General features: G+C 47.0%; 1 protein-coding gene and 1 pseudogene across 1 annotated transcript in view; both read right to left on the bottom strand.

Moving 5' to 3' along the window:
* The window catches only part of HCRTR2 (hypocretin receptor 2), a 200,042-nt gene that overhangs the window by 100,791 nt on the left and 74,371 nt on the right, over positions 1-24,880 (bottom strand). The window contains exon 4 of the mRNA XM_040426809.1: positions 14,432-14,547. Coding sequence (XP_040282743.1) covers positions 14,432-14,547 — 116 coding nt within the window. The remainder of the gene's footprint in view (positions 1-14,431; positions 14,548-24,880) is intronic.
* LOC121000090 lies at positions 11,531-11,709 on the bottom strand (annotated as a pseudogene).

Genomic DNA, 24,880 nt, shown 5'->3' with positions numbered 1-24,880 from the left:
CTGGGTGAATGTGGTTCCTGCACAGCCACACCAACAACTTGGCCAGGTCACGCCGCTTCCGCCTTCATGTTGTGTGCCTCTGCCTCCTCATCCTCCACCGTGTCCTCAGCCTCCACTGCAGGGACAAGTCACATTGCCCCTCCAGCATACCACATGTGCAGGGCTCGGCGGTGTCATGCTGTTCTGCACCTGGTTTGCCTTAGTGAACTGAGTCACACAGGGGAGGAATTGCTCTGTGTCCTTGGTCAAGAAATCGAATCCTGACTTTCTCCCTGACAACTTAAAATCGGAACCATGGTGACCGACAATGGGAACAACATTGTGTCGGCACTGCGTCAAGGAGGGCTGAGCCTTGCGCCATGCATGGCACACATGTTTAATCTGGTTGTCAAGTGGTTCCTGAAGTCTTCCACCCATCTGCAAGACATCCTAAAAATGGGCAGGAAACTTTGCATGCACTCCAGCCACTCGTACACCGCAAAGCACACCCTCCTTGAGCTGCAGCAGCAGAATGGCATCCCCCAACATAGGCTGATATGCGACATTTCCACCTGTTGGAATTCCACCCTCCATTTGTTGGACTGACTATACGAACAGAGAAAGGCCATCAACGATTTCTTGATGATGCAAGTCATGTGTTACTTCGATGTCAGCCAGTGGCAGTTCATGCGTGACACCTGCCTTTTTCTCAGTCCCTTTGAGGACGCCATGTTATTTGTCAGTCGCCAGGACTACAGGATGAACGACGTCATTCCACTACTTCATGTCCTGGAACAGATGGTGGTAACAATGGCTGGTTGGGGACTGGAGACGTGGCACCTAGATCACATGGCCACATGAGCCCTGTGGGGGCTAAACTTGGAAGAGGAGGAGGAGGTAGAGGAGGACATTGGAAAACAGGCAATGTGTAGCGAAATGAGCGGTTTTTCTACTCAGGCGACCGGAGCGGATGAGTAGGAGCAGCCAGAGGAGCTAAAGAGCGATGAGGAAGATGAGACAAAGGACCCAGACACACAGTGGCAGTATGCAGTGGAGATGGAGGCAGAGAGTCCCTCCAAGTCACTTGCACAAATGGCCCGATGAATGCTCACTCACTTGCTCCCAGCACTATTGTCACCATTTGGCAGAGGGATGACTTTTGGCTCTGCACCTTGTTGGACACTCGCTACCGGTCCAGAATGGGGGTCTTTTTTACACCCACTGAGAGGGAGGAAAAACAGAACTACTACAGAGACATCCTATGTAGTCAGTTGGCCGCTGCCTATCTGCTCCATCGTCTATCCTCTCGTAGGTCTGACCGGAGGGGGCCCTCTGCACTCACTTTCCAACCCAACCCATGTGCCAACCCACATTGAAGATCCGCTAGACTACTGGGCAGCCAAACTGGATTTGTGGCCGCAACTAGCAGAGTTTGCCCTGGAAAAGCTGTCCTGCTCGACCAGTAGTGTAGCATCAGAGCGGGTGTTTAGTGCGGCGGTGGCCATAGTTACCCCAAGGAGAATTTGCCTGTCCAGCCAAAATGTGGAGAGACTGACCATTGTCAAGATGAATCAGGCGTGGATCAGCCAGGATTTCCACACACCAATGCCTGATGCATCAGACTAGATCATCCATGGTGCCACACCAATAATTTGACAAAAGAGACCGGTTTCTTCTGGCTACCTGCCTCAGCTACTATTCTGATGCTGCCAACCGCCTGATGCCACACATCTGATGCCAAGTGCTCCTTATTTAACCCACTTTCATAAGCGGGTACTGGTATTGCCACCCACTGCCCCACTCTGTCACCGGGTTACTTTGTGGTATCCTGATTCTGCTGCTGCTGCCTTATCCACACTATGTCACCTTACCACTCTGCGGTATCCTCCTGATGCTGCTTCTGTAGCCACCTCCACACTCTGTCATTAGGACACTCTGTGGTCTCCTCATGCTGCTGCCTCCTCCAGACTCGGTCATTGTGCCACTCGGTGGCCTCCTCATACTGCTGCCAACTCCAGACTCTGTCATTCTGCCACTCAGTGGCCTCCTCATACTGCTGCCACCTCCAGACTCTGTCATTGTGCTACTCTGTGGCCTCCTCTTGATGCTGCTTCTACCGTCACCCCCACACTCTGTCATTGGGGGACTCTGTGGTCTCCTCATGCTGCTGCCAAATCCAGACTCTGTCATTGTTCCAATCGGTGGCCTCCTCATACTGCTGCCAACTGCAGACTCGGTCAATGTGCCACTCGGTGGCCTCCTCATATTGCTGCCAACTCCAGACTCTGTCATTGTACAACTCAGTGGCCTCTCCTGATGCTGCTGCAGCTGTCACCTCTAAACTCTGTCAGTGGACCACTCTTTGGTCTCCTCATGCTGCCGCCACTTCCAGACTCGGTCATTGTGCCACTCAGTGGCCTCCTCATACTGCTGTCAACTCCAGACTTGGTCATTGTGCACTCGGTGGCCTCCTCATACTACTGCCAACCAGGAAATTATAATGTAATTCACCACAAATTTATTCAGATCGAATCAAATATTTCCTGAAAAATCGTGCTTTTGAAAAATTCGCTCATCTCTAGCATTATTGTGAAAGTGAGCGTCAAGCCTCAATCGTCTGTTTCCATTTATTCCGTTTCCACATTGTTGCAATTTAAAGTTTTGAAACGTATTGAATTTAATTAAACCAGTATATAGATGACCAGTACACCAGTAGACAGGGTAGGGTAACAATTTATCTTGGAGTGTTAGCGCAATGTTAAGTGTCAGGCCTCAATTTTCCATTTATGTATATTCAGTTTCCACACAGTTGGAAAGGAAAAATATATTTTTTTGCGCAAGGTGCTTGCAAAGTCCAGGAGACTGTCCAAGTACTTCAGCCACTCTTACATGGCAAGTAAAGCTCTCCTGGACCAGCAACTGAATGGCCTGCTGCTAAATCTCTTAATCCGCAAGGTGCCAACTACCTGGAATTCAACTATGCACATGTTCAAGCGTCAGTAAGAGCAGCAGAAAGCAATAATTGACTTTGTCATGCACCAGACAGCCTCAGCAGCAGGGAGCATATGTTGCTTTGAGGTCAGGCAGTGGCAGCTCATCTAAAATGCCTTTTGGGAGCTGAAGCCCTAGAAGAGACCATAAAGTTTGTCAGCAGGGACAACTGCGACATGAACATCATCCATCTCATACTTACTTTAGAACAGACGCTGACGCTCATGCAGCAGGAGACCATGGAGGAAGAAGAGCGGATGACATATATTGCTGTCCACTCTATAGCTGTCAGGGACACACAAAGGCAATGTGCTATGGAAAAAGACGATGATGAAGATGAGAAAGATGAGCATAAGGAGCTGCCACTTCAGAAGAGGAGGTGGAGGAGGAGCAAGAGGACAATGATGAAAATGGTATAAGCCAAGACACCCAAGTCTCAGTGGGGGTTGGAGGCGAAAAGAAGTGCCTTCCCGGGCACACCGGCCAGATTGGTGACCTGTATGCTCACTTGCTTATGTAATGACAGGTGTATTGTTGACAACTAGCAGTCTAATAATTAGTGGATAGCCATACTTTTACACCGTCGCTATTAAGGCAAAATGGAGGAATGTTTTCGTCTCACAGAAAAGGTGGACAAATTAGCTTACTACTACACACTGTGTACATAGCTTGGCGCAGCTTGAGATGAGCAGATGCCTGCCACCTGAGTGCCTGACAGGAAAGTCTCTCTCTGCCCCTACAGAGTCAACCCCCCTTCCATCGCCACGTCCAGCAGAAGCCGCAGTAGCAGCAGCAGCCGCCATTTAAGTCTCCTCAACATGATGATGCAGTTTTCCCCGCCACGCCAGGGGGAAGCCAGTCAGCAAGCCAACAGCTCCTGCCTCAATCCCCAGGTTCAGGCCTTCCTAAACTGTTGCCAGTTGCTGTGACATAACCAGTTTCCTGACCCCATGGACTTCTGGGCAGGCAGACTGGAACAGTGGCCCAAGTTGACACAGCACGCTCTCTATCTTCTTTCTTGCCCAGCCTTCAGTGTGACCTTGAAGAGGATTTTCAGTGCCATGGGGGGGCATGATGAGGGATCAAGTTGCCCTCTTCCAGTGTACAAAACATTGTACAAAATTAACCAAGCCTGGATTCAGAAGTAGTGATGAGCTGCAGGGGCTATATTCAAATTCGCAATACTTCGCAAATATTTTGTAGAATATTCATCATATATTCGCGAATTCGAGATTATTTTATTGAATGCAAAAAATCGGCAATGTAAAAATGATGTAATGCGAATTCGTAATGAAAAATACAGGCGTGGGTCACTGGCAAAATTTTGCAAGCTGGTATACGTTTTCTGAGACTGGAGAAAATGGTTGGCACGGCAAAACATTAGAATAGCTTTATATGCAGATATAGTCAAGTGCTCCAATATATTCGCGATTGCGCTAATTGGCAGTGATTAGAATATTTTTCCGCACTATGTGCAACTTCACATTTTAGCAGGTCTGACTACAGATTACTGATTGGTGCACTAAGTATTGTTGTGAACTTGATATTGCTTCTTTCTCAAAGGCCCACAAGCAAGGAGCAGAGAGGAATCATGTGTTCAGATGGAAAAAAATGCAGAATATTCAATATAACGAATATATAGCACTATATATTGCAGGATAAAACTGCAGGATTGCAGGATAAAACTTACCAGGAAAGAATAAAGGAACTTAACATGTATAGCTTGGAAGAAAGACGAGACAGAGGGGATATGATAGAAACTTTTAAATACATAAAGGGAATCAACAAGGTAAAAGAGGAGAGAATATTTAAAAGAAGAAAAACTGCTACAAGAGGACATAGTTTTAAATTAGAGGGGCAAAGGTTTAAAAGTAATATCAGGAAGTATTACTTTACTGAGAGAGTAGTGGATGCATGGAATAGCCTTCCTGCAGAAGTGGTAGCTGCAAATACAGTGAAGGAGTTTAAGCATGCATGGGATAGGCATAGGGCCATCCTTCATATAAGATAGGGCCATAGTATTCAGTATATTGGGCAGACTAGATGGGTCGAATGGTTCTTATCTGCCGACACATTCTATGTTTCTATGTTTCTATATTCTAAATATTCGTGAATTCTTGAAGTGGCGATATTCGCAATAAAAATTTGAATATTTGTGCTCAAACAATTCAGGAGGAGTGTCACACTCCTCCTACAGCTGATTGTGTTGAATAGACCTCGGTCTGCTGACGGTGCCCCACTGTTGCTGTCTGTCTTTGAACCAACATGTTGTGTATGCCTGCTGCTGCAGCCTGCATCATGCCACTAATGCCACTTTCCAACCATCAAGTTCTGTGAAACTGCTGCTGCAGCCTGCATCAGGCCACTAATGCCACTTACCAACCATCAGGTTCTGTATGACTGCTGCTGTGGCCTCCATCATGCCTATGATGACTGTCTGTTTACTTTGAATTTCCATCATACCACTAATGCCACTTTCCAACCATTATGTTCTGTATGGCTGATACTGTGGCCTGTATAATGCCACTTGTCAACCATCACGTTCTGTACAACTGCTACTGTGTCCTGCAAAATGCCTCTTATGCCACTTTCCAACCATCACGTTCTGTACAGCTGCTGTCACCACCACCATCATGTGATGCCACTGCTGCTGCCTTTCTGCCAACATGTACAATATGGCTGCTACTGCAGCCACCGCTTCCTCAGCTGCTGCGGCTACTCACTGTTAATCCTCTATTGCCACCACCATTAACGCAAAACATCTTTCACTACTATCACTACTCCTACTCCTACCACCACTACTACTATTGCTACTACTACCCATAGACAGCCTTGTATGTTCCATGTTATACTGCTCCTGCTGCTGCTACTATTGTGGCTGCATGCCACTATATCCGTACCGTACCCTTTCCACATCCACACTGCACTGCTGCTGCTCCCAATTAAAAAGAATCATTTTTGTAGGCTTTTTCGCAACAAGCAGCTGTTTCTTCTGACAATCAATCAACTTGTGCGAGTCGTACAGGCAGGCATTCCACCCCTTTCAAGGTAAACATTTTAAACGCTTGGTCCCCCAAGCCATTCTTTTTTTATCCCCAAACATGCACAGGGAAATTGCACACATACCGTTACCACGTCGCTACTCTATCTCCGTGCACAGTCTACACTTGTATGGTGCTGCTGCTACACAGCTACAGTACCTTTAATGCCGGCACATTGGCCTTTTTATTATGTGTCAGTAAAATAAGTGAGATTGTAATCTTTATTTACAGGAGATACTCTATCTATGCTATTACGGTATAAAATGTTGGTTTGTCAATATTTTTAAAGGGGGATTTTTATTGTTGTTTTTATCTTGCTATATTATAGTTCTTATAAATAGAGATGTCCCGAACTATTCGCCGGCGAACATAGCTTGTTCGAGTTGTTGCGATGTTCGGTCCGCCCCCTATTTGTCATCATTGAGTAAACTTTGACCCTGTACCTCACAGTCAGCAGACACATTCCAGCCAATCAGCAGCAGACCCTCCCTCCCAGACCCTCCCACCTCCTGGACAGCATCCATTTTAGATTCATTCGGAAGCTGCAGTCTTAGTGAGAGGAGGGACAGTGTAGCTGCTGCTGATTTAATAGGGAAATCGATAGCTAGGCCAGTGTTCTGTGTCCACTACAGTCCTGAAAGACTCATCTGATCTCTGCTGTAAGGACAGCACCCCCAAAAGCCCTTTTTAGGGCTAGTACATCAATCTGCTTCTGCTTTTTTTTTTTTTCTGTGTAATCTAATTGCAGTTGCCTGCCAGCGTGTGTGTCAGGCTCACAGCGTATACTGTGCCCACTTGCCCAGTGCCACCACTCATATCTGGTGTCACAGTAGCTTGCATTTAAAAAAAACAAAAACTTTTTTGACTGTAATATAATAGCAGTCAGTTGCCTGCACGCGTGTGTGTGTTTCAGGCCCTGCAAGTGCACAGAAAAAAAATATATAATTTTGACTGTAAAATAATAGCAGTCAGTTGCCTGCATGCGTTTTTTTTTCACAGGCCCTGCAAGTGCACAGTGTCACCAGCGCAACTCATATCTGGTGTCACAGTAGATTACATATAAAAAAAACAACAACAATTTTGACTGTAAAATAATAGCAGTCAGTTGCCTGCACGTGTTTTTTTTTACAGGCCCTGCAAGTGCACAGTGTCACCAGCGCAACTCATATTTGGTGTCACAGTAGATTACAGATTACATTTAAAAAAACTAAAAAATTTTGACTGTGAAATAATAGCAGTTAGTTGCCTGCACGCGTGTGTGTGCTTCAGGCCCTGTAAGTGCATAGTGTCACCAGCGCAACTCATATCTGGGGTCACAGTAGATAAAAAAAATTAAAAAAAATACAATTTTGACTGTAATAGATTAAATAGCAGTTTGTTGTCTGCAAGCGTGTGTGTCAGGCCTACAGCGTCTACTCTGCCAACTTCTGCCAGTGCACAGTGCCACTCATATCTGGTGTCACAGTAGCTTGCACGCATAGTACAACTAAACTAATCTAAAAAAAATGACAGGCAGAGGCAGGCCACCCCGCAGGGGCCGTCGTGGTCGTGGTGCTGTGATTCCCTTTGGCCCTAGCATAATGCCAAGTGTTCAGAGGCCACGTATCCTGAACTCGAAAAGTTCTGAGGACATAGTTGACTGGCTAACACAGGACACCCAATCTTCTACAGCTTCCGCTCGGAACCTTGACGCACCATCCTCCTCCAGCTCAGCTTCGGGCACCTCTCAAGTTACCACTCGCCTGCCTGCCGCCACCACCAACACTAGCACCACAGCTGCTTCACTTGATCTGTCAGAGGAGTTATTTACACATCAGTTGGAAGAAATGAGTGATGCACAACCATTATTTCCAGAGGATGTAGATAACAGGGATATGTCTCAGTCAGGCAGCATTACACACATGGATGTGTAATGATGATGATGATGATGTTGTACCCGCTGCTGCTTCCTTTGCTGAGTTGTCAGATACAAGTGAAGCGGTTGATGATGACGATGTGTCCGTGGATGTCACGTGGGTGCCCGCTCGAAGAGAAGAAGAACAGGGGGAAAGTTCAGATGGGGAGACAGAGAGGCGGAGATGAGTTGGAAGCAGGGGGATGTCGTCGCAAGGAGCTAGTGGCACAGTCAGACAGTATGCATCGGCACCCGGGGTCAGCCAGACAGCACGCCAATCAACGCATGCTGTTGCCACCACCAGAATGCCGTCATTGCAGAGCTCAGCAGTGTGGAATTTTTTTTTGTGTGTCTGCCTCTGACAACAGCGATGCCATTTGCAACCTGTGCCAAAAGAAACTGAGTCGTGGGAAGTCCAACACCCACCTAGGTACAACTGCTTTGCAAAGGCACATGATCGCACATCACAAACGCCTATGGGATCAACATATGAGTACAAGCAGCACACAAACTCAAAGCCGCCATCCTCCTCCTGGTCCAGCATCTTTAGCCACGTCAACCACTGCTGTCCTCCTTGCCCCCTCTCAACCATCCGCCACTCCGTCTCTCGCCTTGAGCAGTTCCTGCTCATCTGCCACAGTCAGGTGTCTGTCAAGGACATGTTTGAGCGTAAGAAGCCAATGTCACAGAGTCACCCCCTTGCCCGGCGTCTGACAGCTGGCTTGTCGGAACTCTTAGCCCGCCAGCTTTTACCATACAAGCTGGTGGAGTCTGAGGCCTTCCAAAAATTTGTAGCTATTGGGACACTGCAGTGGAAGGTACCCGGCCGAAATTTCTTTGCACAAAAGGCAATCCCCAACCTGTACTCGATTGTGCAAAAGGAAGTAATGGCATGTCTGGCACACAGTGTTGGGGCAAGGGTCCATCTGACCACTGATACCTGGTCTGCAAAGCACGGTCAGGGCAGGTATGTCACCTACACTGCGCCTTGGGTAAACCTGCTGACGGCTGCCAAGCATGGAATGCGTGGCTCTGCAGAGGAGTTGGTAAAAACAGCCACGACTTGCAGGCAGGCCTGCTGCCACCTCCTCTACTCCTCCTACTCCATCCTCTTCCATAGCATCCTCGGCTGAGTCCTCTTCTGCTGCTGCGTCTTGCTTCACATCAACGGCACCCCCCCCAGCTCCCCAGGGGCTATTCCACATCCCGGATACGACAGTGTCACGCCGTCTTGGGGTTGACTTGCCTGAAAGCAGAGAGTCACACCGGACCAGCACTCCTGTCCGCCCTGAACGCACAGGTGGATCAGTGGCTGACTCCGCACCAACTGGAGATCGGCAAAGTGGTGTGCGACAACGGAAGCAATTTGTTGGCGGCATTGAATTTGGGCAAGTTGACACATGTGCCGTGCATGGCACATGTGTGTAATCTGATCGTACAACGCTTTGTGCATAAGTACCCAGGCTTACAGGACGTCCTCAAGCAGGCCAGGAAGGTGTGTGGCCATTTCAGGCGTTCCTACACGGCCATGGCGCACTTTTCAGATATCCAACGGCAAAACAACATGCCAGTGAGGCGCTTGATTTGCGACAGCCCGACACATTGGAATTCAACACTCCTAATGTTTGACCGCCTGCCCCAACAAGAAAAAGCAGCCAACGAGTATTTGTATGACCGGGGTGCTAGGACAGCCTCTGCAAAGCTGTGAATTTTTTTGCCACGTTACTGGACGCTCATGCGCAATGCCTGTAGGCTCAAACCTAGGAGGTGACAAACCTAGTCAGTCGCACCGAAAGCACCATCAGCGACATCATCCCATTTGTTTTCTTCCTGGAGCGTGCCCTGCGAAGAGTGCTGGATCAGGCCGTAGATGAGCGTGAAGAGGAAGAGGAAGAGTTGTGGTCACCATCACCAACAGAAACAGCCTTATCAGCATCGCTTGCTGGACCTGCGGCAACGCTGGAAGAGGAGTGTGAGGAAGAGGAGTCAGAGGAGGAATGTGGCTTTGAGGAGGAGGAGTTAGACCAACCACAGCAGGCATCCCAGGGTGCTCGTTGTCACCTATCTGGTACCCGTGGTGTTGTACGTGGCTGGGGGGAAGAACATACCTTCAGTGAGATCACTGAGGATGAGGAACGGGACATGAGTAGCTCGGCATCCAACCTTGTGCAAATGGGGTCTTTCATGCTGTCGTGCCTGTTGAGGGACCCTCATATAAAAAGGCTGAAGGAGAACGACCTGTACTGGGTGGCCATGCTACTAGACCCCCGGTATAAGCAGAAAGTGCCTAAATTGTTACCGAATTACCGCAAGTCAGAGAGGATGCAGCAGTTCCAAAATAAATAAAAAAGTATGCTTTACACAGCGTATAAGGGTGATGTCACAACACAACGGGAATCTAACAGGGGAAGAGGTGAAAGTATTCCTCCTCCTACCACGACCACGCCGGCAAGGACAGGATGTTTTACAGACGTGTTGTTGATGGAGGACATGCAGAGCTTTTTAAGTCCTACGCATCGCCACAGCCCTTCGGGGTCCACCCTCAGAGAACGACTCGACCGACAGGTAGCAGACTACCTCGCCTTAAGTGCAGATATCGACACTCTGAGGACCGATGAACCCCTTGACTACTGGGTGTGCAGGCTTGACCTGTGGCCTGAGCTATCCCAATTTGCGATAGAACTTCTGGCCTGCCCCGCTTCAAGTGTCCTGTCAGAAAGGACCTTCAGTGCAGCAAGAGGTATTGTCACTGAGAAGAGAAGTCGCCTAGGTCAAAAAAGTCTAGATTACCTCACCTTTATTAAGATGAATGAGGCATGGATCCCGAAGGGACTGACAGTGGGCGATACATTTGACTAATAAAGGCCTGGTGATGAGATGAGCTGCCTTGGGCTAAAAATGGTCCACACGCTGCTGTATTTTATCTCTGAATGCCGGATGACTTGCGTGACTTATCTGCCACCAACTAGGGTTCAAGCCGCAATGTTTTAGTGCACTTTCTGCCTGGAAAACATACATTTTTCTGGCCACTGGTGCTGCACTGTGGCTGCAAAAACAAAACAAAAAAAAGGCACATACATGTGTCAATTCCCCTTCGTGATCGTTACCTTGTTGTGGTGAAGGGGCTTGCATATCACAATGAAGCGATCACCTCTATGAGTGTGTTGGCAATGGCAATGTTGGCACACCCCAGATGATAAGGTCGTTGCTTCATTGTGAACTGACCAAAAGCGATCGGCTGGATAATTTTGCATAGAAAAAACATTAATTTTCTTTGTGATCATCTAAGGTGATCATTAAAGCCTACTAGGCCAACAATGGGCCCACACTGCAGAATCATTGTTTTCTGGATCACTTAACTGTCACTGAACTACCTCAGTCAGCACGACCATAGACTTTGAAAAAACCCCATCGCCTGCAATCTCCCAAACGTGCGCACGAGCACAGTCATTACTATACCGAGATTGACGCATAGAGGAATAATATTTATGTCATGAGTGTGTCAACTATTGACAACTCTTTGCGGTTGTCTAAAATCTATTCCATACAAGTCCCCCGATAGGGGACGTAACAGGGATTAAACTGATAGGAATAGTACTACTTAACACACCACTCATATCTGGTGGCACAGTACATTGCAAGGCGTACGCGCAGTGCCCTAAATTGGAAGTAAGAGGACCGAGCAAGCATCTTTTTCCATCTCCCAGTTCCTAAAATCTATTCAATACACCGGCCCCTGATAGGGGACAAAACAGAGATTAAACTGTTAAGAACAGATTTTTTTTTTATTTAGAAAAAAGAGGACAGCCTCTGCTGAGCTGGGTATTTTTGGGCTGCGTTACTGAACGCTCATGCACAATGGCTGTAGGCTCATGCGTCCTTTTGCGGAGGTGACAAACCTGGTCAGTCAAACCCAAGGCAACATCATTGACCTCATCCCATATGCGTTTTTTCTGGAGCATGCCCTGCGAAGAGTGCTGGATCAGGCCGTAGATGAGCATGAAGAGGAAGAGTTATGGTCACCATCACCACCAAAAGCAGCCTTGTCGTCGTCGATTGCTGGACCTGCAGAGAGAGGAGTCTGAAGAAGAGGAGTCAGAGGAGGAAGGTGGCTTTGAGGAGGAGGAAGACCAACCACAGCAGGCGTCCCAGGGGGCTTGTTGTCACCTTTCAGGGACCTTTGGTGTTGTACGTGGCTGGGTGGAGGAAGAGACCTTCAGTGAGGACAAGGAACGGGACATGGCTTGGTATCCAACCTTGTGCAAATGGGGAGTTTGCGGTTGTGCAAATGGACTGTTTGCGGTTGTTTGCAGTGCGTTAAACGGGGAGTTTGGTCTGTCACTGTGAAGCGGGCGTAACCCTTACACTACCTGGACGATACAACATCATACCTGATGTTTTAAATCACATTATTCCAAACAATTTAGGAATATTAGGTGATTTATGCCCTTTATGGATTAAAACCCGACTCTGCGTCAACTATGTAATTTTCCATGGGAGTTTTGCCATGGATCCCCCTCTGGCGTGACACAGTCCACTTTTTAGTCCCCTTGAAACAACTTTTCCATCACTATTGTGGCCAGAAAGAGTCCCTGTGGGTTTTAAAATTCGCCTGCCTATTGAAGTCTATGGCGGTTCGCCCGTTCGCGAACATTTGCGAAAAATCACGTTTGCCGTTCGCGAACGGAAAATTTTATGTTTGCGACATCTCTACTTATAAATTGTTATTGGTATTATAGCCTTGCCTCCATGTGTAGCTGAATGTAGGTGTGCCCCACTATAATATATATATAACTACTTATTTTCGCGAAGACTGGGTGGATATTTTCAGTAGGTGCACCCTTTTATCTTGCTGGTGAGTAGGTGAGCCATCTCTAACTTATAATCTCTGTGTTTAAACATCACCTGCCCCTAATAAGGGACAATTTTTGGAAGGTTTGGAATATGAAAAAGCAGAACACATGTCAACAGTGTTTCTTTTTCAACACGCTGTATGTTAACGCCGTCAAACGTGCGTTTACCCATAGCTTTGTATGTCTCAGACACTCAGACATCATTTATTATTATGATTAGGGATGAGTGAATCGATTTCGGATGAAACATCCAAAGTCGATTAGCATAAAACTTTGTTTCAATACCGTACGGAGCCTTGGAATCAAACCCGATTTTTTACAGTATAAATCATTTTCTGAGGTTATTATGCGAAGTCTCACAAGACTTCGAAGTAATAACTTTGGCTCATCAGAGCCAATACATTCTAATACTGTATGGAGCGCTTGCTCCGTACAGTATTGAAACAAAGCTTTATGCGAATCGACTTCGGATGTTTCATCCGAAGTCTATTCGCTCATCCCTAATTACGATCATTGCATTCCTGAGCTTGGGGAGGGGAGAGGGAAATAAAACTTCATAAACAATAAACAAAAAGAGAAAAGTTTTCCTAAAAATTATGAGTCCTAGGAGGCTAGATGGGTTTACATCTTTCAGGTTGGAGCAACTTCAGTTTGGCCCAAACCAATTCAAATCCAAACAGAACTTTTTTTTTATTTGTCGAATCGGACCCAAAACAAATCTTGACTGGTTTGCTTATCTCTAGTATTTATGCTTTATTATGCTGGAAGGCCACAATGGATTTTCATAAGACCTGTATCATTATAATCATCAGGATCATCCTTACCAAGCATTATGCCTGGTTTAATAGGGTGGACCCTCATTGGTGCTCTTTAAATAACCAATTAGGTTTATGTGTTTTATGCCTCTACCCTGATGCTGTAAACATTCTGACCTCAAGATATTTTTTGTGACATGTTCATGTCAACTATAATAATATTAGTAATATTATTATTAATTCATAGCCACATTTTGCTATTTCACTACATTAGTTCTGAAAATATATTTAAAGGGAATAACTCATCAGTTTTATCATGTAGGGGAAGACAGAGACACTAATGAAAATGATGGGACTCTTCCTTGACTTAACACAGTCATTTTCTTAAGATGACTAATGAGCAGCACCAGTGTGTGCCGAGTGTTGGAGTCCGCATTAATTCTCTTTTTCATGTGCCCCCAGCTTTCCCTGTCCCCTTGCATTTGACTGATGGCTCACTTAGTATACTGTGTATAGAAAGAAAGCTGCCAGTCAGTGGCAGGGAGAAGAAACTGGGGGGAGTAGCTTACCTCACCCCCTCTATATATGGTGTATAGGAAAAGAGCTCCCAATCAGTGGTGAGGAGAAGGGGGTGAGGAGGATATGAGGACATCCAATCTCATGCTCTGTTGTAAGCGGACACCCAACATTTTTAACAGGGTCTCTAGCCTCAGATAAGGTGGCAAAAATTGGTGACATTCCCTTTAATATTCAATTCACATTTCAAATATGTTTAATCTATTAAAAATAAAGCTACTTCAGTTCAATACCTGCAGTATACTTAGGAGAATGAGCAAACGTATAACTGACAGTAAGTGAGAAATCTGCAACTCTCAATATATCTAGTTTACAGGCAGATGAATAAACACAGAAACTCACCTGACGACACCACAACTTTCGAAAAATTTGCAGATATGCTAGAATCATCAGGCACAATGGAACCATGTACGTTATAAAGAAGAAACAGATATGGTATACTTTAGAGTAAATTTCTCCTAAAATAGGAACACAAAATATTTAGTTATTTTACTGTACATGATATCGATGAATACAGTATTAAATCCTATCATAGGTTTGGTAACAAAATATATAATTACACAGTGCACATTTTGCCAAATAAAAGATACAATAAATTGCAGTGTTAAGCGAACTGAAGCATTCAAAGCGGAATTTGGTCGAAATTTAGGAGAACTTCGATTTGCAACAAATTCGAATTTCCTCTCGCTTCGTGGTAACGAATCAGTTTTTCCCAACATGGCGGCTGCACATGTTACAAGGTGAAAATAAGCCTAGGAATGCAAGATCACCCATAATGCCAGGTAGCCAGCGAATCTGCAGATAGCCATCCTCTGGGATGTCACAGCCCTATAATACCCTCACCCACGCGTTCGCCGCTATTGTCCTGTGAGCTGAGCATAGGAAGAGACGTGGCAAGAGCTCATGCACTAGGGACAGTGTTGCTGAAAATTATTAATGGAGAATATTGAAGAGGGAGAGTTAAGGGAGACTTTCTAGGCTAACTTCAGTGACGTTGCCACATCAAATTTTTCAAAACTTTGCTCATCTCTAAATTGCAGTATACACATAAGTGTAGGGTGAAGAGGCAACACTGATACAATAGATGCAAACATTATATATGGACTAAGCCCTCACTCTGGTATGATAAAAGTCGAAACTATTAGCCAAAATATTTTTATCAAAACACATCTGTGCCCGCCTGCCAGCGCCAAAGTGGTCTCAGTGAGGCAGGTCCTACACTAAACCTACCTATGCCATTGGTAGAGATGAGCGAATCGAAGCTGACGAAGTGGAATTCGTTTAGAATTTCAGGAAAAACTTGATTTGCAAAGAATGCAAATTTCCTCGCGCTTCTTGGTAACGAATCACAATTTTCCTAAAATTGCGGCTACACTTGTGAGGACTGAGGACATGGGGCATGGAACTCTGGGAAGGTTGGATCACCCAGATTGACATGCCTGCATGCAGCCAATCAGCAGCCAGCCAGCCCTGTGATGTCACAGCCCTATAAATACGGCAGCCATTTTAGATTCTGCCATTTTCCAGCATTCAGAGTGCAGGGACAAACGTGTGAAGGCGCTAGGGACAGCAATTGGAAAAACGATTGTGGGGAAAAAAAGACATTAAAAAAACGATTTTATAAGTGCAGGGAAAGGATAGGGAGGAATCATTTCAAAGCATCTTAGTGCAGGGAGTGACGTCAGAGGGCGCTAGGGACATTAATAGGAATAATAGAATGGGGATCCAAATAGTCATTAGACAGCTCTGTCAGTCCAGCTATTTGTTATTGGGCTGCTAGTGTTATGTTGGAAAGCCTTTAGTGGCTTATATCTTAGTATGAAATAGAAATCTCAGCGGCTCAACCTCTCACCGTAGATAGATAAGGTGCTCACCTTATTGGCCCACCCTCAGGCACAGAGTGAAAAAGTAAATAGTGAATGAAAAGGGGAGCACTGGATTAGCCAAGATATACAATTTAATAAAACATAAAAAAAGATATCAAACCCCTAAAAAATGGCATAAAACCATAAATAAAAATAGCCCTATACAAAGGTAGCTCCTCAAGCGGTGTATAGCCAGTACAGGTTATATAGGTGCTACCTTTGTATAGGGATATTTTTATGTATGGTTTTATACCATTTTCTAGGGGTTTGTTATCTTTTTATATGTTTTATTAAATTGCATATCTTGGCTAATCCAGTGCTTCAATCTGAGTGTGCCCCTTTTCATTCACTATTTACTTATATCTTAGTATGTTATTCAGTACGACAAGAAAAATATATACGCATTTCACTTCTGCAGTTATTTCTGTTGAAAGCGTATAGGGGCGTATTTCAGTAACAAAGAAAAATATATACGCACTACACTGTTGCAGTTATTTCTGTTGAAAGCGTTTATGGGCGTATTCCAGTAAAAAAAAAGACAAATATATATATGCACTGCAGTGTTGCAGTTATTTCTAGTGAAAGCGTAGAGTGGCGTATTTCATTACTGCAAGAAATATATATAAGCACTTCACTCTTTAATTTTTTTCTGGTCAAAGCGTATAGTTAACTAATTCAGTCCAACAAGGAATATATATTCTCAGTTCACTGCTGCAGTTATTTCTGGGGAAAGCGTATAGTGGCGTATTTCATTACTGCAAGAAATATATATAAGCACTTCACTCTTTAATTTTTTTCTGGTCAAAGTACAGTATATAGTGGCCTAACTCAGTCCAACAAGAAATATATATTTTCAGTGCACTGCTGCAGTGATTTCTGCTGAAAGCGTATAGGGGCATATTTCAGTACTTCAAGAAATATATATACGCACTTCAATCTTTACTTTTTTCTGGTCAAAGTGGATAGGTTCGTATTTTAGTACAACAAGAAAAATATATTCTCAGTGCAGTTAATTGTGGTGAAAGCGTTTAGTGGCCTATTTCAGTACAAAAAGATAAATATATTTGTTGCTTTTAGGAGTATTTCAATTTCCGTTTCATTGATTTAGTTCAGCTACAAGTATGTCAGGCAGAGAAGTCCCAGGCCATGCACAGAATAGTGTCAGAGGCCTGACTATTTCTGGCGCAAGTAGAGGTTGCAGCAGAGTAAGGGGTCGTGGCAGCAGTAGTCACAACGAAAGGCCTAAGCTCCCGGTGTCATCTAGCGGTCGTGTCTTGACCAGCAACCCTGCGGTTATTGATTGGTTAACTCTGTCATCCACATCATCCCAAGTGACATCAGACACCCCCAGCCAACAGTTGTGGGTTCGTCAGACCCAAACCGTTAGTTCAGTGGGCACTGCTTCACTTTTCAGCGAGGATAAGCTACTTGAGGATAGTCAGCAGCTACTATCCAGCCAAGATGTGGAGGAGACATCCGCAGCTTCCTCTGCTAGACGGGCAAGTAGTGATGAGTAGAGTGGCACGGGAGCTTGTGTTGTGAGTAGTCAGGCTTCTGACCCAGAGACCATTGAGGAGGACATCAGTGATGTGCAGACACTACTCGATGATGATGAAGCTGATCGTACTTGGGAGCCGGGTGAAGAAGGGGCTTCATCATCATCATCATCAGGAGAAAAGGGTAGCAGCTTGCCTGTCAGGCAGCGGCTGAGCCAGCAAGTCGCTAACGTGGCCTGGAGTCAGCAGGGTGGCAGCAGTGGGAGGTTGGGAGCCAAATGGGCATGGGGTAGACCACCCACTTTGCTGCAGCCTTCCTGCCCGGGAAGGAGTGGTGCAGGGGTTCACAGAAGCAGTGGCGGTAGCAGTCAGCTACTGCATAGTGTTGGGGAAAAAAAATCAGGTACTCAGAGGTGTGGCAGTTTTTTGTGAAGCCGCTGGAGAAGGTCAACATGGCCATATATAGAATATGTGGGCAAAAGGTGAAGTGTGGGCAGGGTGCCAATGTTGGCACCATGGTACTGTGTCAACATATGCAGCATCACCATAAAGAACCGTGGCTTTGATGTGGTGGTCCAGCCTGCCGCAGCTACCGCTACATCACCCAGTGGCACGCACCCAGTTTCAGCCAGTCAAGACTCCCCCACCTCAGCCGAAGGGAGCTTTCTGTCAATCCTTTTTTTATTACACTTGTATATACCCTGCACATGTAGAGGCACTTATTGTATATTTACATTTAGTCTAAGACTACTAGTTGCCTGCTCTTGACATGTGCATATTTTATTATTGGTATTTTATTGATATAAAGTAAAATTTAATTTTTATTATTTATTTATTTAATAAATTGTGAGCACTTATATCTAACCTACTTAATTAAAACTCTCTACAGTAGACCCTTTGTGTGCTAAATTTGCGTTAGTTTTCCTCTTGTAATAGCTGGTATTGCAGTGGCGGCGTGTTTTTAGACTATCTGTCTTTTGGTAAACTGCTTCTATGTGCACCTACTGTGCTTGCAGTGGCGACGCTGTTGCTTCCTATACTGCCTACCAGCTTTTCAGTGCCTGTGGTTTCTGACACATTGGTATAACATTGTTACTCTGATTTGTAACTGTGATTGTAGCTATTCGATTGCTACACTTGCTGCCTTCTAAATGTCTCCTAGCACTTATTCTGAATAACACTTATTCTGATGCTGTACTTAATTTCTAATGGCGGCGCAATCTCTTACTAAGCTACCTAATAGCTAGCTTGCACACTGGTGCTGGGTCTGCTGTGGTCTAAAAAACTAATCACTGCCCCCCGACATGTTTCGCCATATACATGGCGTCTTCAGGGGGATCGGGCAGTCTGTCAATCCTATCTTCTGCTGGTCCAGATGCTCCTGCTTCTTCTCCTCATCAGTCATTTCGTCAGCAATCGATCACCAAAGCGATTGCCAAGAGAAAACAGTATGCGTGCACGCATTCAATGGCGCAGAAGCTGAAAGTGCTCCTGTCCAAGATGCTCGTGCTTCAGTCCCTCCCTTTCCAAGTGGTGTACTCTGCACCTTTCAGAGAACTGATGGCTTGTGCCGAGCCGAGGTGGAGAGTCCCAAACCGTCATTTCTTTGCGAAAAAGGCAGTAAAAGCCATTCACACACATGGAGAATAGAAGGTGGGCCAGTCCTTGAGCCTGTTGGTGTCTGCCAAAGTACACGGCAGTGCCAACGTGTGGAGCTGTAACTACGGTTAGGGACAATACATGTCATTTAGAGTCCACTGGGTGAATGTGGTTCCTGCACAGCCACACCAGCAACTTGGACAAGTCACGCCGATTCTGCCTCCACGTTGTCACGCCTTTGGTTCTGCGACAATGTCCGCCTCTGCCTCCTCATCCTCCACCATGTCCTCAGCCTCCACTGCAGGGACAAGTCACATTGCCCCTCCAGCATACCACATGTTCAAGGCCTTGGCGAACTGAGTCACACAGGGGAGGAACTGCTCCATGTGATGCAACAAGAAATCGAATCTTGGCTTTCTCTGCGACAACTCAAAATCGGAACCATGCTAACCTACAATGGGAAGAACATTGTGTCAGCGCTAAATCAAGGAAGGCTGAGCCATGCGCCCTGCATGGCACACATGTTCAATCTGGTTGTCAAGTGGTTCCTGAAGTTTTCCACCTGTCTGCAAGACATTCTAAAAATGGGCAGGAAACTTTGCATGCACTTCAGTCACTCGTACACCGCAAAGAACATCCTCCGTAAAACTGCAGCGGCAGAACAGTATCCCCCAACATAGGCTGATATGCAACGTTTCCACCAGTTGGAATTCCACCCTCCATATGTTGGACCGACTATACGAACAGAGAAAGGCCATCAACGATTTCTTGATGATGCAAGCAGATAGGAGTACTTCTCTGTGTAACTTTGATGTCAGCCAGTGGCAGCTCAAGCGTGACACCTGCCGTTTGCTCAGGCCCTTTCAAAATGCCACGTTATTTGTTAGTCGCCAGGACTACAGGATGAACGACGTCATTCCAATGCTTCATGTCCTGGAACAGATGCTGTTAACAATGGCTGGTCAGGGGACTGGAGACGTGGCGCCTCGATCTCACGGCCACATGAGCCCTGTGGGGGCTGAACTGGAAGAGAAGGAGGAAGGGGAGGAGGACATTGGAGCACAGGCAATGTGTAGCCAAATGGGTGGTTTTTCTACTCAGCTGACAGGACAGGAGGAGCAGGAGCAGCCAGAGGAGCCACAGGGAGATGAGGAAGACAAGACAGTGTACCCGGACACACCGTGGCAGTATGCAGTGGAGATGGAGGCAGGAAGACCGTCCGAGTCACTAGCAAAAATGGCCCGATGCATGCTCACTTGCTTGCGTAGTGACAGTCTAATTGTCACCATTCGGCAGAAGGATGACTTTTGGCTCTCCACCTTGTTGGACACTCGCTACCGGTCCAGAATGGGGGCCTTTTTTACACCCACCGAGAGGGAGGACAAACTGAACTATTACAGAGACATCCTATGTTGTCAGTTGGCCGCTGCCTATCTGCGCCATCATCCATCCTCTTGCAGGTCTGACCCGGGGGGGCATCTGCGCTTATGTTCCACTACCATGGCTGCTGGGGAGGGGAGGGGTAAGGTGGCAGGAGCAGTACCAGCTCCATCAGCAGCAGCCTGAGTCTACAGTCGTGGATTAGTAGCTTTCTTTACCCGCATAGTGAAGAAACTACTCCCCAGCAGCAGAAGGTAGACCTGGAGCAGGACCTGAACATGCAGGTGGTGGCATACTTGGACAGCACCCTGCCACCCCACACTGAAGATCAGCTGGACTACTGGATAGCCAAACTGTATTTGTGGCAGCAACTAGCAGAGTTTGCCCTGGAAAAGTTGTCCTGCCTGGCCAGTAGTGTAGCATCAGAGCGGGTGTTTAGTGTGGCGGGGGCCATAGGTACCCCAAGGAGAACTCACCTGTCTACCCAAAATGTGGAGAGACTAACCATTGTCAAGATGAATCAGGCGTGGATCAGCCATGATTGCCAACCATCAATCTCTGATGCATCAGACTAGATCATCCATGGTGCCACACCAACACTTTGATAGAGAGAGACCGTTTTCTTCATATTACCTGCCTCAGCTAATACTTTGATGCTGCAACCCACCTGATGCCACACATCTGATGCCAAGTGCTACTTATTTCACCCACCTTCGTCAGCGGGGACTGGTATTGCCACCCATCGTCCCACTCTGGTACTGAGTCACTTTCAGGTCTCCTGATGCAGCTGCTGCTGTCATCTCCAGACTATGTCACCTTGCCACTCTGTGGTATCCTCCTGATGCTGCCATATCCACACAATTTCACCTTGCCACTCTGTAGTATCCTGCTGCTGCTGCCATCTCCACACTATGTCACCTTGCCACTCTGTAGTATCATCAAGCTGCTGCCATATCCGAACTATATCACCATGCCACTCTGTGGTATACTGCTGCTGCTGCTGCTGCCATCTCCACACTATGTCAGCTTGCCACTCTGTGGTGACCTCATGATGCTGCAATCTCCACATTATGTCACCTTGCCACTCTGTAGTATCCTGATGCTGCTGCCATCTCCACACTATGTAACCTTGCCACTCTGTGGTGACCTCATGCTATTGCAATCTCCACATTATGTCACCTTGCCACTCTGTGGTGACCTCATGCTGCTGCAATCTCCACATTATGTCATCTTGCCACTCTGTAGTGACCTCATGCTGCTGCCATCTCCACACAATGTCATCTTGCCACTCTGTGGGCTCCGGATGCTTCCGCCACCTCTAAACTATGTCACCATGCCACTCTGTGGTCTCCTCTTGCTGCTGCCATATTCACACTATGTCATCTTGCCTCTGTGGTGTCCTCATGCTGCTGCCATATCCACACTATGTCACCTTGCCACTCTGAGGTGTCCTCATGCTGCTGCCATCTCCACACTATGTCACCTTGCCACTCTGTGGTCTCCTCCTGCTGCTGCCTTCTCCACACTATGTCACCTTGCCACTCTGTGGTGTCCTAATGCTGCTGCCATCTCCACACTATGTATGTCACCTTGCCACTCTGTGGTGACCTCATGCTATTGCAATCTCCACATTATGTCACCTTGCCACTCTGTGGTGACCTCATGCTGCTGCCATCTCCACACTATGTCACCTTGCCACTCTGTGGTCTCCGGATGCTTCCGCCACCACTAAACTATGTCACCTTGCAACTCTGTGGTCTCCTCTTGCTGCTGCCATATTCACACTATGTAATTTTGCCTCTGTGGTGTCCTCATGCTGCTGCCATATCCACACTATGTCACCTTGCCACTCTGTGATGTCCTCATGCTGCTGCCACCTCCACACTATGTCACATTGCCACTCTTTGGTCTCCTCCTGCTGCTGCCTTCTCCACACTATGTCACCTTGCCACTCTGTGGTGTCCTAATGCTGCTGCCATTTCCACACTATGTATGTCACCTTGCCACTCTGTGGTGACCTCATGCTACTGCCATCTCCACACTATGTCACCTTGCCAATGTGCGGTGTCCTCATGCTGCTGCAATCTCCACACTATGTCAACTTGCCACTCTGTGGTGTCCTCATGCTGTTGCCATCTCCACACTATGTCACCTTGCAACTCTGTAGTATCCTGCTACTGCTTCTACCATCTCGACATTATGTCATCTTGCCACTATTTGGTCTCCTCCTGTTGCTTCCATACCCACACTATGTCACCTTGCCACTTTGTTGTGTCCTCATGCTGCTGCCATTTCCACACTATGTCACCATGCCACTCTGTGCTGTCCTTATTCTGCTGCCATATCCACACTGTCACCATGCCACTCTGTGGTGTCCTCCTGCTGTTGCTGCCATCTCCACACTATGTCACCTTGCCACTCTGTGGTCTCCTCCTGCTGCTGCCTTCTCCACACTATGTCATCATGCCACTCTGTGGTGTCCTCATGCTGCTGCCATATCCACACTATGTCAACTTGCCACTCTGTGGTATCCTGCTGCTGCCATCTCCACACTATATCACCTTGCCACTCTGCGGTCTCCTCCTGCTGTCTTCTCCACACTATGTCACCTTGGCACTCTGTGGTGTCCTCATGCTGCTGCCACACCCACTCTTTGTCACCTTGCCTCTCTGTAATATCCTGCTTCTGCTGCTGCCATCTCCACATTATGTCACCTTGCCACTCTGTGGTTTACTACTGCTGCTGCCATATCCACACTATGTCACCTTACCACTCTGTAGTATCCTCATGCTGCTGCCATGTCTAAAGTATGTCACCTTGCCACTCTGTGGTGTCCTCCTACTGTTGCTGCCATCTCCACATTATGTAACCTTGCCACTCTGTCGTATACTGCTGCTGCCGCCATCTCCACATTATGTCACCTTGCCACTCTGTGGTGTCCTTATGCTGCTGCCATATCCACACTATATCACCTTGCCACTCTATGGTATCCTGCTGCTGCCATCTCCACATTATGTCACCTTGCCACTCTGTGGTCTCATCCTGCTGCTGCCATATCCACACTGTCACCTTGCCACTCTGTGGTGTCCTCTTGCTGCTGCCATCTCTGCACTATGTATGTCACCTTGCCACTCTGTGGTGTCCTCATGCTGCTACCATGTCCACAGTATGTCACCTTGACATTCTGTGGCATCCTGCTGCTGCTGCCATCTCCACATTATGTCACTTTGCCACTCTGTCGTATCCTGCTGCTGCTGCTGCCACCATCTCCACATTATGTCACCTTGCCACTCTGTGGTGTCCTTATGCTGCTGCCATATCCACTCTATCACATTGCCACTCTATGGTACCTTGCTGCTGCCCTCTCCACATTATGTCACCTTGCCACTCTGTGGTTTCGTACTGCTGCTGCCATATCCACACTATGTCACCATGCCACTCTGTGGTGTCGTCCTGCTGCTGCCATATCCACACTATGTCACCATGCCGCTCTGTGGTGTCCTTATGCTGCTGCCATATCCACACTATGTCACCTTGCCACTCTGTGGTGTCCTCCTACTGTTGCTGCCATCTCCACACTATGTAACCTTGCCACTCTGTGGTCTCATCCTGCTGCTGTCTTCTCCACACTATGTCATCTTGCCACTCTGTGGTGTCCTCATGCTGCTGCCATATCCACACTATGTCAATGTGCCACTCTGTTGTGTCCTCCTGCTGCTGCCATCTCCACACTATGTCACCTTGCCACTCTGCGGTCTCCTCCTGCTGCTGTATTCTTCACACTATGTCACCTTGGCACTCTGTGGTGTCCTCATGCTGCTGCCACACCCACTCTATGTCACCTTGCCAATCTGTGATATCCTGCTTCTGCCATCTCCACATTATGTCACCTTGCTACTCTGTGGTTTACTCCTGCTGCTGCCATATCCACACTATGTCACCTTACCACTCTGTGGTGTCCTCATGCTGCTGCCATGTCCATAGTATGTCACCTTGCCACTCTGTGGCATCCTGCTGCTGCTGCCATCTCCACATTATGACACCTTGCCACTCTGTCGTATCATGCTGCTGCTGCCATCTCCACATTATGTCACCTTGCCACTCTGTGGTATCCTTATGCTGCTGCCATATCCACACTATATCTCCTTGCCACTCTATGGTATCCTGCTGCTGCCATCTCCACATTATGTCACCTTGCCACTCTGTGGTCTCATCCTGCTGCTGCCATATCCACACTGTCACCTTGCCACTCTGTGGTATCCTTATGCTCCTGCTATATCCACACTATGTCACCATGCTACTCTGTGGTGTCCTACTGCTGTTGCTGCCATCTCCACACTATCTCACCTTGCAACTCTGTGGTCTCCTCCTGCTGCTGCCATCTCCACACTATGTCATCTTGACACTTTGTGGTGTCCTACTGCTGCTGCCATATCCACACTATGTCACCT

The sequence above is a fragment of the Bufo bufo genome, chromosome 4, assembly GCF_905171765.1.
Source record: "Bufo bufo chromosome 4, aBufBuf1.1, whole genome shotgun sequence".
In the NCBI taxonomy this organism is placed as follows: Eukaryota; Metazoa; Chordata; class Amphibia; order Anura; family Bufonidae; genus Bufo; species Bufo bufo.
This window is presented reverse-complemented; position numbering and strand designations above follow the sequence as displayed.